General features: G+C 36.9%; 1 protein-coding gene across 4 annotated transcripts in view; it reads left to right on the forward strand.

The window, feature by feature from the left end:
- Nucleotides 1–12070, forward strand: part of LOC131072991 (malate dehydrogenase, chloroplastic) — a 63089-nt gene extending 51019 nt beyond the window's left edge. Inside the window, exon 3 of one of the 4 annotated variants that reach the window (XM_058009327.2) lies at nucleotides 8133–8378. In XM_058009327.2, the coding sequence (XP_057865310.2) occupies nucleotides 8133–8299 (167 nt within the window). In that variant the 3' untranslated portion in view covers nucleotides 8300–8378. Of the gene's footprint in view, nucleotides 1–8132; nucleotides 8379–12008 lie in introns of those variants that run through there. The other 3 variants (XM_058009338.2, XM_058009342.2, XM_058009351.2) reach the window with 3 other exon arrangements.
- The last annotated feature ends 2106 nt before the right edge of the window (nucleotides 12071–14176 follow it).

Here is a 14176-nt window from a genome sequence, read left to right on the forward strand (position 1 = left end):
ATTAGGGTTTTGAAATTTTGTATAGGATCAGGTGCGTAAAGTGTTAGATGTTAAAGTGATCCTAATTTTGTCTAAGTGTAGACCTTTTGAGCATAGCCGTGTTTTAAACATTCAAGTCGGTGATATTTTAGTGCCCAAGTGTTTTTTTAAGGTCCTTTAGGGGTTGTTTTCTCGCTCCTAGGAGATTATTCAAGTTAGGTTTGCACTTTATCACGATGAAATTCCTTTTGTCTCGCTCAAATTTTGATGAATTTGGTTAAGTCCCGATGCATTTTATTGAAAATTTGAAGTGCTTAGTTGATTTTGAGTGGAAAAATCATTAAATTCCTCATGAAAATCCATGTTCTAGTGGTCAAAAGTCAAAATTCCTGATGGGAGGTGCTTTTCCTCCCACATTTCCGATGACCCATGTTATTTTAAACCCTAGGTATATTAATCAGATTTATATAATTGATTGTGCCCTAGGTTGTAATCAGATTTGCAGTATTTTAGTAAATCAACTTAGATTAATTATGCCCTAGATTGTAGTCAGATTTGCAGTGTTTAATAAGCCAACATAAATCAGAAATAAAATAGTAGACAAACAAGCATACCCTGGGAAAACCTCAAAGGAGGAAAAACCCAGCATGAAAGACCCACAGGTCAGATTATATATTCTCCTCTAAATATAAGTACAATACTTAGCTTGAATCTGATCTTCACATATCAGATCTGTCCCTTGTATGCTTCAAAGCCTTGCACAAAACCACTATGTCCTCTTGGACAATTTCGCACCAATCTGAAATACAATTTCGCACCAATCTGAAATAGTTTGCACTCTTCCTTGAATTCGCACAGCAGAGCTAAATTGCCTTTGTATGTGAACTTGATGATTGTTTATTGACTTACAAATTGTCTTTTATTTATGTGCATCTTTTGCACTTTGAAATGTAAGTCGGCCTCCTTGGTTTTGGCGCCAATAATTAAATGGCATGTATTTTAGCATAGTGTGGCAATGTGAATGAGAAAGGGTCACGTTACCTTAGGATAGGACCCGGTCCTAAAGGGGGGTTCGGATGTTGCCTTAAGGTAATCCGAACCCCTATAAGCCTAGTTACAATCAACACTCCCTCTTAACTAGGGAGGAGGAGAATACATAATTTGAACCTTTAAGTTCCATCTAGCACACAAGCATAGAATGGATCTAGCACACAAGCATAGATTTACATCTTCCACCTAGCACACAAGCATAGGATGGTTCTAGCACACAAGCATAGAAAGTGTAATACACCAGTGGGTCTTTACATTATTACAATTATCCATCTAGCACACAAGCATAGATTGGATGTAGTTCATTCTTGCACACAAGCAAAGAATGATTCAAAGTGCTACCAATAGTCACTGAGATTGAAGCTCCCTCTCAATCAGGTTTCCGTTTTCCATGACACCAAGTCTATCTCTGAAGTACTCAAACTTCACTCTGGATAAAGGTTTGGTGAGGATGTCAGCAATCTGTTCATCTGTGCTAATGTACTTTAGATGAATGGCGCCTCTTTGCACCATATCCCGAATGTAATGATAGTGAGTTTCCACATGTTTGGACCGATCATGAAATACAGGATTTACTGACATCTTTATACAGCTTTGATTATCACAATGAATGGTGGTAGGATCATTGACTTGACCAAATAATCCAACAAGGAGCTTACGAAGCCACACTGCTTCTCTGGATGCAACAGATGCGGCAATGTACTCAGCTTCTGCAGTGCTTAATGCTACCGAAGATTGCTTTCTGCATGCCCAAGAGATCACTGCGGAGCCCAAGTTGAAGCAGATGCGTGAAGTGCTTTTCCTGTCCTTGACACTTCCTGCCCAATCTGAATCTGAGAAGCCTTTCAAGAGGATTGGGGTATTAAGTGAATACTTCAACCCATAACCAATCGTGCCACGTAAGTATCTTAGAATGTGCTTGGCAGCAACCAGGTGAACATGTTTAGGTGAGCTCATGAACTGACTGAGAGCATTCATAGCATAACAGATATCTGGCCTAGTATTGACTAAGTACATCAGGGAGCCAATCAACTGCTTGTACTCAGAAGGATCTGCAAAATCCGAGTTAGTTGCAGAAACACTTAACTTCTTTAAGTTAGATTCCATAGGAGTACGCATAGGTTTACAATCTATCATTCTAAATCTTTTCAAAATATCAATAGTGTATTTTCCCTGACTTAGAAAGATTTCATTAGCTCTTTGCCATACTTCTAACCCTAGGAAGTAGTGCATTAGACCTAAATCCCTCATTTCAAATTCTGAGGCTAATTCCTTTTTACATCTTATGATTAATTTATTTTCACCCGTGAGAAATAAATCTACATACAAAACTAAAATAAGCATCTCATCATTATAAATTTTCAAGTAAATGTTAGCATCAACATCATTCTTGGAAAACCCTAAACTTAGTAAGTACTTATCAATTCTTTCATACCAAGCGCGAGGGGCCTGTTTGAGCCCATATAAAGCTTTCTTCAACCTGGAAACATGAGAATCTCTTTTATGGATTACATAACCTTTTGGTTGCTCAATATAGACTTCCTCCTCAATGACACCATTAAGGAAGGCTGTCTTAAAGTCCATTTGATGCAGCTCCCAACCTTTGGCTGCAGCAATAGCTATTAGACCTAATAGAGGTATATCTAGTAACAGGGGCAAAGGTTTCTTCATAATCTATTCCTTCCTTCTGAGAAAAACCACGAGCTACAAACCTAGCTTTATATTTTTCAATACTACCATCAGCATTATGTTTAATTTTAAACAACCATTTAGAGGAAATGACAGACTTACATTTGGGTCTGGGTGCAATGTCCCAGACATCATTCTTGATGATAGACCCATACTCTTCATCCATGGCTAATTTCCAAGCATGATGGGACATAGCTTCTCCGATATTGTGGGGTTCAGACTCAATTATATTGCACATCACAGAAATGTAGTTGGCGTGATTTTGGACACTCTTGCTATTTCTGAAGGTTCCTCTGGGAGCAACAAACCCTTCAGCATCTTGAATTGTATTTCTAACCCAAAGTGGTCTCTTCTTGCAGACCACAATATCCTGAGGTATATCGGTAGATTGCATGGGTTCTGATGAGTCATTCTGAACTTCCTGATCTGGAAGATCAGTAGACTCCTCCTGTAACTTAGGGTTAGCATCAACAATTGAATCTTGTTTTTCCATCATCATATCATCATTGTTGATTAATGAACCTTTATATCTTTTGAAAGCAATATCTTCTTCAAAAGTTACATCTCTACTTACCTCAACATACCTTTGACCTGAAATGTAGATCCTGAAGGCTTTGGAAGATTCATTGTATCCTACTAGGATGCCCTTCTTTCCATATGGATCCAGCTTGGTTTGTTTTTCTTTAGGCACATGAACATACACAGGGCTTCCGAATATCCTTAGGTGACTAATGTCTAGTTTGATTCCTGAAAAGGCTTCTTCAGGTGTCACATCCTTTAGGACTCGATGAGGACATCTATTTTGAATATAAACTGCGGTTTTGGATGCTTCTGCCCATAGAAAAGGTTGCAAGTCCTGATCATATATCATGGCTCTTGCAGCTTCAACAATGGTCCTGTTCTTTCTTTCAGCAACTCCATTTTGCTGAGGGTTGTAGGGAACACAAAACTCCCTCTTAATTCTTGCTTTAACACAAAAGTCATAGAAGCTACCTGAGGTGTATTCACCTCCATTGTCAGACCTCAAACATTTAATTCGATTTCCTGTAGTATTTTCAACTAAGGCTTTGAATTCTTTAAATTTGTTTAGGACTTCTTCAGACTCTTTAGTTTTAAGAAAATAGATCCATGTTTTCCTAGAGAAATCATCTATGAAGATAACATAATATAGGAAACCGCTAGGAGATGCTACTGACATAGGACCACATAAATTTGAATGAATAAGTTCTAACCTTTCTTTAGCCCTACTATCGTTTTTATGAAAGGAATTCTTTACATTCTTACCCATTGCACAACCTTTACAAGCATCATCATGAGATAAACTGAGATTAGGCATACCTTTGACCATTTTACCGAGAGTGGGAAGAGCTTGAAAGTGAAGATGACCCAATCTTCTATGCCATAGCTCGCATGATTCAGGGGTCTCATGAATGAGAGCTTGAATTGGATTAGCTGCAAGCTTATATAAACTATCACATCTATTTCCAATAATACGAGCAGATTTGAAGTTAGGTTTCTTAGACCAAGCGAGTACTTTCCCTTCAAAAAATGCTATTTGCAAACCCTTATCTTCTAAAGCCGAAATGGAAATAAGATTTCTTTTAATACCAGGTATAAATAGAATATCACAGAGTTGTAAGGAAATACCAGAATCTAGTTTTAAAGAGGTAGTGTCAGAACCTTTTACCGAGTATCGAGCATCATCACTGATTACTACATGAAGATTTGTGTCTTTTTCAATCAGATCTAAGAGATGCTCACAAAATCTTGAGATGTGTCTGGAGGCACCACTGTCAAGTATCCACGTATTGCTGTCCGTAGGAACATTGCTGGAAAGAGCAGAGATAAGAAGGTAGTCTTCACTTTGTTCGGCAACTTCATTTAAGTTAGCTTCCCTTTCCTTTGGGTCATTCTGACAATCTCTGGCATAGTGACCATACTTATCACATCTGAAGCAACGAATGTGAGAGGAATCTCTTGACTTTTTCCTTGGATCATAGGAGGAGGATCTAAAATCTTTGCTTCTCTTTTCTTTCTTCCAATGACCACCTTTCCTAGATTTAGATAAGAGAACATGATTATCTTTGAGAGAGTTCTTGAGTTTTCCTCTTACGTCAATTCGAGATTCCTCTTCGATGCAATCAGATTGAAGACGCTCAAAGTTGGGACGATCGGCTCTTCCACCAATGCTACGAATGAATGGTTCCCATTCATCTGGTAGACCATTTAATGCAATCATAACAAGGTCTTTATCTGAGATTTGGCAATCAAGAGTGCTTAGCTTGTCCTTTAGTTCATTGATCTTCATGAAGTAGGCAATGATTGAGTCTTCTTCTTTCATTTTCATGTGTAGAAGTTGTTGTCTTAGGGCAAGAGCCCTGCTGAGATTGTTGACTTCATAGATCCCTTCCAAGTGTTTGATCATTTCTCTGGCAGATGTAAACTTTGATATGACAATCACAAGATGATTCTTGACGGACTCAATTATTATCCTTCTAGCCTTGAGGGAATCTTTCTTGAATAGTTTCAGCTCTTCAACATCTTTTGGAGGAGACAACCTTTCTTCTTCTACAAATTTCAGTAGGTCATTTTCTTCAAGGATCAACAGAATACGAACTTTCCAAGCAGCAAAATCAATGGCTCCCTCAAGCCTATCTTCAGCCTTCAAACCTGACATCTTTAATTTGAACACAAACAACAGCTATATGCAACAATCGATCTGCTAAAATCAAAAGTTAATGACACCTATAGCTCTGATACCATGTTATTTTAAACCCTAGGTATATTAATCAGATTTATATAATTGATTGTGCCCTAGGTTGTAATCAGATTTGCAGTATTTTAGTAAATCAACTTAGATTAATTATGCCCTAGATTGTAATCAGATTTGCAGTATTTAATAAGCCAACATAAATCAGAAATAAAATAGTAGACAAACAAGCATACCCTGGGAAAACCTCCAAGGAGGAAAAACCTAGCATGAAAGACCCACAGGTCAGATTATATATTCTCCTCTAAATATAAGAACAATAGTTAGCTTGAATCTGATCTTCACATATCAGATCTGTCCCTTGTATGCTTCAAAGCCTTGCACAAAACCACTATGTCCTCTTGGACAATTTCGCACCAATCTGAAATAGTTTGCACTCTTCCTTGAATTCGCACAACAGAGCTAAATCGCCTTTGTATGTGAACTTGATGATTGTTTATTGACTTACAAATTATCTTTTATTTATATGCATCTTTTGCACTTTTAAATGTAAGTCGGCCTCCTTGGTTTTGGTGCCAATAATTAAATGGCATGTATTTTAGCATAGCGTGGCAATGTGAATGAGAAAGGGTCACGTTACCCTAGGATAGGACCCGGTCCTAAAGGGGGGTTCGGATGTTGCCTTAAGGCAATCCGAACCCCTATAAGCCTAGTTACAATCAACAACCCATGATTTTCCCCCGCCCAAAATCCTGATGGCATATGAATTTCCACCAGATTTTTGAGTCTTGATGGAGGGCGATTTTCCACTAGGGAAGATAAAATTTGACTAAGTGTTGGGAAATCCTCCCGATGACCCACATTTTTCCCTTGGGAGTGCAGAAGGCTTTTAGGTGGATGAAATTCATGTTCCTAATGATGATTGATTTTCCACCAGAGCTATTCATGATCAAATTTTAAGGATCTTTGTGCGGATAATGATTCCTAATGGAGAGCGAATTTCCACTAGTGCAACTATTGATGAAATTTTGTTTGGATGATTATCCAGATAGGGGTCAATTTTCCCCAGGATGATTTTTGAGACTTAAGTGATGAAAATAAGTTGGAATTTTGATTCCAGATTGATAGCAATTTTCCCCTAGAGGCATTTTTGTGCAAATGTGATGGATTTTCATTGGGGTTTTTATCCCAATAGGGGGCGATTTTCCCCAAGAGCATATTTTGACATATTTTAATAAATTTTATTTGGATTTTTTAATCCAAATGTGGGGCGATTTTCCCCCAAGGGGTTTAAAATGAATTAAATTTAGAAAATTTTAATAAATGGGCCCCAAATTTAATTGGTTTGCAATTGTCGACAATTATTTAAAAATTAAATAACAATTAATTAATGATTTGCAATGGTCATTTAATGATTAGACACTTCTAGAAGCAAATCGATTTTTCCCAGGCAAGTATAAAAAGCAAAGTTTTATCCCACATTGCTTGTGTGTGAAAACTCAAGGTGAAAGCAAGAATAAAAGGAGGCTGGCCAACAATAAAATAATATTATCTTTGCTGATGGTGATTGCTAAGTGGCTGATTTGGGCAATTTTCTCCAGCTAGGTGATTTTTTTGTGAAGCGTCCTTTGACATCGTTGGAGCTGCAGATTGTTTTGAAGACCATTTTCTGCCAGTCAGACTTGGGCGATATTTTTTGAAGGCTATTGGAGCAAGCTTGAGGGGCGAAATTTCTGCCTTGGGCGATTTTTTGAGGTGGTGCCATTATTGGAGTAGGGCAATTTTGGTTTGGAGGTTGAATTCCTCCATTTTTGGTTGGCTTCCATTGTTGTCGTTTGCTGCAATTACTCTCAGATCTGCAAATTTCACCATTGCTGGGCGCTACTTGGACTCCATTGTTGGCTGGGAACACACTTTTCAGACTTATATGTCATTCCTAGCTCATTCTTACCTAAGGCGATTTTGTTGAAGACCATTTTGGAGGACATTTTGAGGCATTTTCAGAGGTTACTATCGCTGTTGCAGGCCTGAGACACCATTGTTGCAGGCTGTCCTCAGACTTAATTCCATTTCCAGCCACCTTCCAAGTTGGGTGATTTCATTGGGACGACATTTTTATGACATTTTGTGGTTATTTTCTGGTTTATTCATCATTGTTTGAGGTGTTGGTAAGTCTGAAACTTTGATTTTTCAGACTTGTCTTCAAACTAATTTTCTTTTACCAGCCCTCCATTCATGCCCATATTTGATTGTTTTAACCTTGGGAAGGTTGTTTTCATCATGCATTTGCATTCTACATGGCTGCAACATTGCTTAAGTGACTGATTTTAAGTGTTGCAGGTTGTCTTCAGACTTATTGGCAGCCATTGGTGAGTTTGGAAATGTGTCTTCAGACATTTTTTTGAGTGAAAATCAGACTTTTCACACCTTTCTTAGCACATTTCCAAATTTCGTATATTCCTATGACCTAGATTTTCGATGAATTTTCTGAGTATACTAATGTCTTCAGACTTAGTAAGTCTGAAATTGATGATTTTTGACCCTATCCTTACCATACTTACGTTCTATTTTCAGAATTTGTTAGAAATGTAGATGAAATTCCTGATTCCCATACCTAAAAGTATCTCAATAATTAGAAATCAGAACTAGTCTAAATTCTGAAAATAGCTACCAGGATGAATTTTCCTAAGTTATCGACTTCCAGCTTCATGCAGGTACCATGTCAAAATCTGGGATTGGAGTTCGGAAGGAGCAATTGGAGACTGTCCAAGAGGGATTCTATCCGGAATCCAAGTTGTCATCCAGATGGGAGATCACAGATATGAACATGCACTTCCTGAATATGGGGTAGATGCGGCAAAGGATGAGTGAAAATCAGACTTTTCACATCTTTCTTAGCACATTTCCAAATTTCGTATATTCCTATGACCTAGATTTTCGATAAAATTTCTGAGCATACTAATGTCTTTAGACTTAGTAAGTCTGAAATTGATGATTTTTAGAGGGTTTTGACCCCATCCTTATCATACTTACGTTCTATTTTCAGAATTTGTTAGAAATGTAGTTGAAATCCCTATTTCCCATTCCTAAAAGTATCTCAATAATTAGAAATCAGAACTAGTCTAAATTCTGAATATAGCTACAAGATGAATTTTCCTAAGTTATCGACTTCTAGCTTCATGCAGGTACCATGTCAAAATCTGGGATTGGAGTTCGGAAGGAGCAATTGAAGACTGTCCAAGAGGGATTCTATCCAGAACCCAAGTTGTCATCCAGATGGAAGGAGATCACAGATATGAACATGCACTTCCTGAATATGGGGTAGATGCGGCAAAGGATGTTCGGGACAAAGAACCAAATTCCCTCTCCTACCTATGCAAACATCATGAAGAGTGGTATCTATCATGCCACTGGATTTCCACAATCCATACAATGCAACAAGTTGATCCTGGAGTGTGCAAGACATTACGATCCTCTCTCTAGAATGATCAAGACTCCCAAGGGCATGACCATTGCCTACCTTGCTGAGGATGCCATTGCCAAAGTGTTTGGAATTCCCCGCAGTGCAGACATGAAAGATAGGACGAAGGATGAGTATGAGGCGAAGTATAAAGCAAAGGCAGATGCATGCAAAACTATAGTTAACAAAGAGTGGATGATTGAGCGTAGGCCTCATCAGTCCAAGGCACCCAAGACACTCGTGTTCACAGATTTGAAAGAGGAATATAGTGATTTGGTATTCCTATTGAACCGAGTGATGGGGATGTCACAAGGTGCATTATATGATGGATGGATTTTTTTATTTTATCCAGGGTTGGTCTGAGAGGAACAATGATCAATTGGTCGAAAATCATCAGCGACAATTTGGATTTCTAGTTGAGAAATGTGGAGAGGTCCAAGGTATTCGCCATGACTTCTTACCTTGTGTATATACTTGCATGATTTGTCACATACAAAGGACTGATATGTAGAGGTGAAGTCGGGAATGGACAAGGGCAATACAAAAGTTATGAATGCTATCCACAATTGAGCATGTATAGAATTGAAGATTACAGGATGGTGAATGATGCATTCACCATGTATATTATGAGGATGTTGCAAGGCGGAATCCACAGGAGCTTGTCCAAAGAGGCAATGAAATTAATTGAACAATATGGATCATGGTACAAACAATTTCCCACTTTCACATACCTAAGGATTCATGGATTTCAGTTTGAACCATACAAGCTTCGTAGGTATCCTACAAACAGATTGATCCTATTGGAAGTGGTGAGACAACTTTTGGAATATGATTTCATCCAGAAGGAGAAGCATAGAACTGGGACGACTTTTCCTATTTCCATCGGAAAAACATTGGAGGGGAATATGATTTCATCTAGAAGGAGAAGCATAGAACTGGGATGACTTTTCCTATTTCCATCGGAAAAACATTGGAGGTGTGCCAATCCGCTATTGCAACTAGTACAGTTATTGAAGAGATTGCATTTTATCGCCTTGGGACATACAAGAAAAGAGAAAGATTTGATCTGCACAAAAAGGTTGGAAGGATCAGAGGAGATGATTCATACACAAGTATGACATTGAAGATTATCGGGCCAAATAGATGGACAAGAAAGCAGTGAAGAGAAGAATGTGGTCTAGGATGTCTGTGGATTTCATGAGAAAGTATTGGATGACAAAGATCATACTCATCCATGATATGAAAGTGAAATGAAGAGGTCTATCCTATTGCCTAGTTGGTTTGAGCTAGAAGTGACAGATTTGAATGAATTGATGAGTGAATAGATTAGTAGATATGGGTGTTACCTTCACATGTGAGAAGATGAAACATGAGGATTCTTCTTCCGAAGATGATTAGAGAACAATTAGTGACATAAGAATTCATGTAGATGAAGAGAGTCAAGCTCCAAAGCGAAGGAAGAATACACCAGGAGAAACTAAGGCTAAGGGGAAGAAGATTGAAGAAGTAAAGAAGAAGAAGCAAAGGTCAAGTGTTCCATTGTCTCCCCTTAGTTTCTCACCAATCAAAGAGATTGATATGCCAAAATAGGATAGAGAATTTGAACAATGCTCCAACACAGTGATTATACCAGATAATACTCAGGAGTTGCACACCACAACCACATCCGCACCACCTAATGAAGATGATGAACAACCGGGGTCTCCCACTGTCCTTTTGGAGGTTATGCCAAATTGGAAAAACACTTTAGATACTTGTTCCGATTGATGTGCAACAGGATGTTTTGCCTAGCATTTCCATGGAGGAGTTAGATTCTGTATTGGCTAGATTCTTGGAATATGCTATGAGAGAAAGAGATGCAGGCCATAATCCTCTAGAAGATTCCCTACTTGATGATTAGGCATTATTTCATTGGGCCATATGTCGGTGGCTCCATTTTTGATGTAAACCCTAATTAGGGCAACTTTAGGGTTTTGTTGGTATGATCTTGGCCCTTGATTTTAAATGAATCTTGGCCATTCATTTCTTTTGAGACTCTATATAAACCCCATTGCCTCTCATTCGTAAGAGAGAGATTTTTGAGAATTGTTAGTATATGTTGCAGATTTGAATACAAATCATTGTTCGACTTGATTGTGATTTTGTTTAAGTTTTGCATTGCATTTGTGGTTCTCATTGTCTCCAAATTAGATTAGAATTTTCTTTCAAATATTGTTAGATTGAATGAAAGAATTTGTTGAATACATTTGTGTGGAATCCATTTTATCCATACCACTAGCCTCTTGCTGATTGTAAGTGCGCCTTGTGTGGTCAACTAGAATTTTTATGTGCACTTAAACTTCAATTGTTATACCTCCATTGCTATGCATTAACTTTAATGGTATCAATGTTTGATGGTAATGATTTGAAAATCTTTGAAATACACCTTAGATGATTGCACTAAGCTTGTGTCAAACTGTTCGACTTGATGATGAGACCTTGCCTTGTAGGATTCCAGTGAATCATTCACCCCTTTTCTTGCATTCTAGGTTTTAAAATAGAATTCCTAAACCCTATTCCCTTTTGCCCTTTTTTAGAAATCTTTGTTAGATTAGAGTTGAGAGCTTCATTGCAAAAATCCTAAGTCATCAACATTCATATTCCAAATCTGATTCATGAAAAGTCTCCATATTGAACAATTACATAAGTCCCCAAGTGAAAACAATAAGTCACATCGACCATTGAGTTACCCACATGTCAAGATCTGACCGTAGAAACCTTGGAATCATCATATGAACTTCTAGTTATCTTAGCATACAAGGTGATTTTGTTCAAGAGGGGGTAAAATACTTTGGTATTTTATTCTATGTTCGTATGTGCGTAAAATACACATCAACAATTCTCATATAATATTTTTGGATTAATGCATACTAATTTTTATTTAAAAAGAAATAAATTTTGTGGAGACAACCCCCATGTTCCAGGTTGTTGTTTGTAGTCAACATAAGCACCTAGAGGAAGTCAAGTCATAATTTTCAAGGTCACTAGTAATAACCATGATATTCTTGGTTTTTTAATTTTTTTTAATTTTTTGTTTTTACTTTTCAGCTTTTATAACAATCATATTTTCTTTTTATGTAGAGCATACATCTATTTCCATATTAAAATCAAGTGTCCCAAGATTTTGATCCAAGCAAAAGTGCTATATCAGTCTTAACAAACCTCTTTTGAAGATCTGCCTGCTATAGAGAACAAATGCAATGGAATTGTCATCTTGTGAAGAATTATGGAACCTGAATGATTCAGAATTAATAAAACATGACGTCTTCTGTGACATATGCAGTTTCTTAACAATTTATATCAAGATTTGTATAGTTAAATCTTCTAGGGAAAAAGGGAAATCTGAAGAGCTTTTGATGTCCATTTTTGGTTGACAGAACAGTTTTAGACCTTATTATGATGTGTTAAGAAAATCCCTTTTGTGTTGCTGAAATGTATTTTGGGAGGAGTGTCATATGAAGACACAACTGATATGAACTTTTGTGGCTGATACAAATTCTAGCTTTTTAAAAGGTTCTAAATAATACTTGAAAAGAGAGACCTTTCTTTTTGATCTATTAAGAACTAAAACCCCAACAAACTATTAAGTACAAAAGATTATGGAGAATTTATGGTGGGCATTACTCATGGTGGGGGACAAAGGGAAAATGCACTTTTTCTTGAATAGAAGATATCAAGATATCTTAGAAATAAAATCTCAAGATCTTTGTACTTCTATTTTTGGAGAATAAATATTTGAATTTTTAAAAATAAATCTTAAAGATAAATTAAATGAACTGTCAATTAGAGTGCTATTAAGGGACAAGACATAAGCAAATCAGTTCATATTGTTGTCTAAAAGAGATATATATTTTGGTCGAAGAAGGGTGCTTGTGTTATAACAACTATAAAGTGTTATTTGTTTTGTTCCTAGTTGTCATTGTTTTTTTTGGTGGGGGAGAGGGGGAGAGGGTGGGTTGGGGTGCGTTACATTAGAGCTTGTATGTCAATGTTATAAGCCATCTTGTTTTATTGTTTGTGGCTTGAAGGATTTTAATAATTGATTGGTAAGAGGACACAATGAATTTCCTTGGCCAAGTCACTATTTCCTTGTTATCTATGGTTCTTATTTGTTAGAAGCTGCATCATTGTGACAAGTATCTTGTTCCTAAGCTTGTTTTGTTTCCTATTTCCTTGTTATCTATGGTTCTTATTTGTTAGAAGCTGCATCATTGTGACAAGTATCTTGTTCCTAAGCTTGTTTTGTTTTCTAGGAGATTGGGTTTTATCATGGATACACAAGAATATTGATGAAAGCCTTACAAACAGAAAACAAATAGATAAAACTAAGATGGAAACAAATGTAATCTTTCAAGGGTACACATTATCTGAAGTATTGGTATATCTAAATATGTTAGCTGAAAAAAAATGATAGTTTGCAATTGCAAACCAAGGAGCTGCACGATTGAGCTGAATTACGTGGAGGTTGAGATCATACATAGGAAATTCCTTTTTTTTTGCATGGACTAACTTTGATGAACCAGCTTTCCAATAAGTTTATCACAATTTATGAGGAGAGTTGATTTAAATAAAGTATGAGTGGTTTAGAATATGAGAATGATTTGACTTCTGATATTCTAGATTATTCATAACCGCTTCAGTTTGTTAAAGGTGGATACATTGAAAATATTGCAAATGGAGTTTCTCAGGTTGATTAATCTCCTATCGAAGATGGGTGTTAGCATTGTGGTTGAAGTGGTCATATTGAGAGTCTTTGTTTCATCTTCAATCCTTAACTTTATTGTAGGAAGACAAACCATACATTTGATTTGATGCCTTAGCTCTCATCCGACCCAAGGAATGTGGTGTGGTTAGCTTTTGATATGTCATGTCCCTTTTTCTAATTAAATTAATTAGGGACCTATTTCTTCATTTCTCGTAGGCTAAGGGATAATTTGAGGAAATGATAAATAATAATATCTTAAGTTGGGCTCAATAATTTTATCTAATAAGGTCAACTTTAATATTTTCATTTTAGTAAAATGACTGTCTAAATGGGACATTATGTGGTCTCATGTAATATTTAATTTAAAAAGTGTTTTTAAGTACTCTTGGAGGGAATTTTAGGAGGTAAAAGGAAATTCAAATTTAAGGGGGCTTAAAAGGAATTTTATAAGAGGGCAAATGGATCAAAGGGATCCTCCATGTTTTTTGTAGTCAAATCCTTTTCCGAGATTGAGCACTTGTGTTCATCTTCTTATCTAAGAACG

Source organism: Cryptomeria japonica, chromosome 9 (genome assembly GCF_030272615.1).
Source record: "Cryptomeria japonica chromosome 9, Sugi_1.0, whole genome shotgun sequence".
Taxonomy (NCBI): Eukaryota; Viridiplantae; Streptophyta; class Pinopsida; order Cupressales; family Cupressaceae; genus Cryptomeria; species Cryptomeria japonica.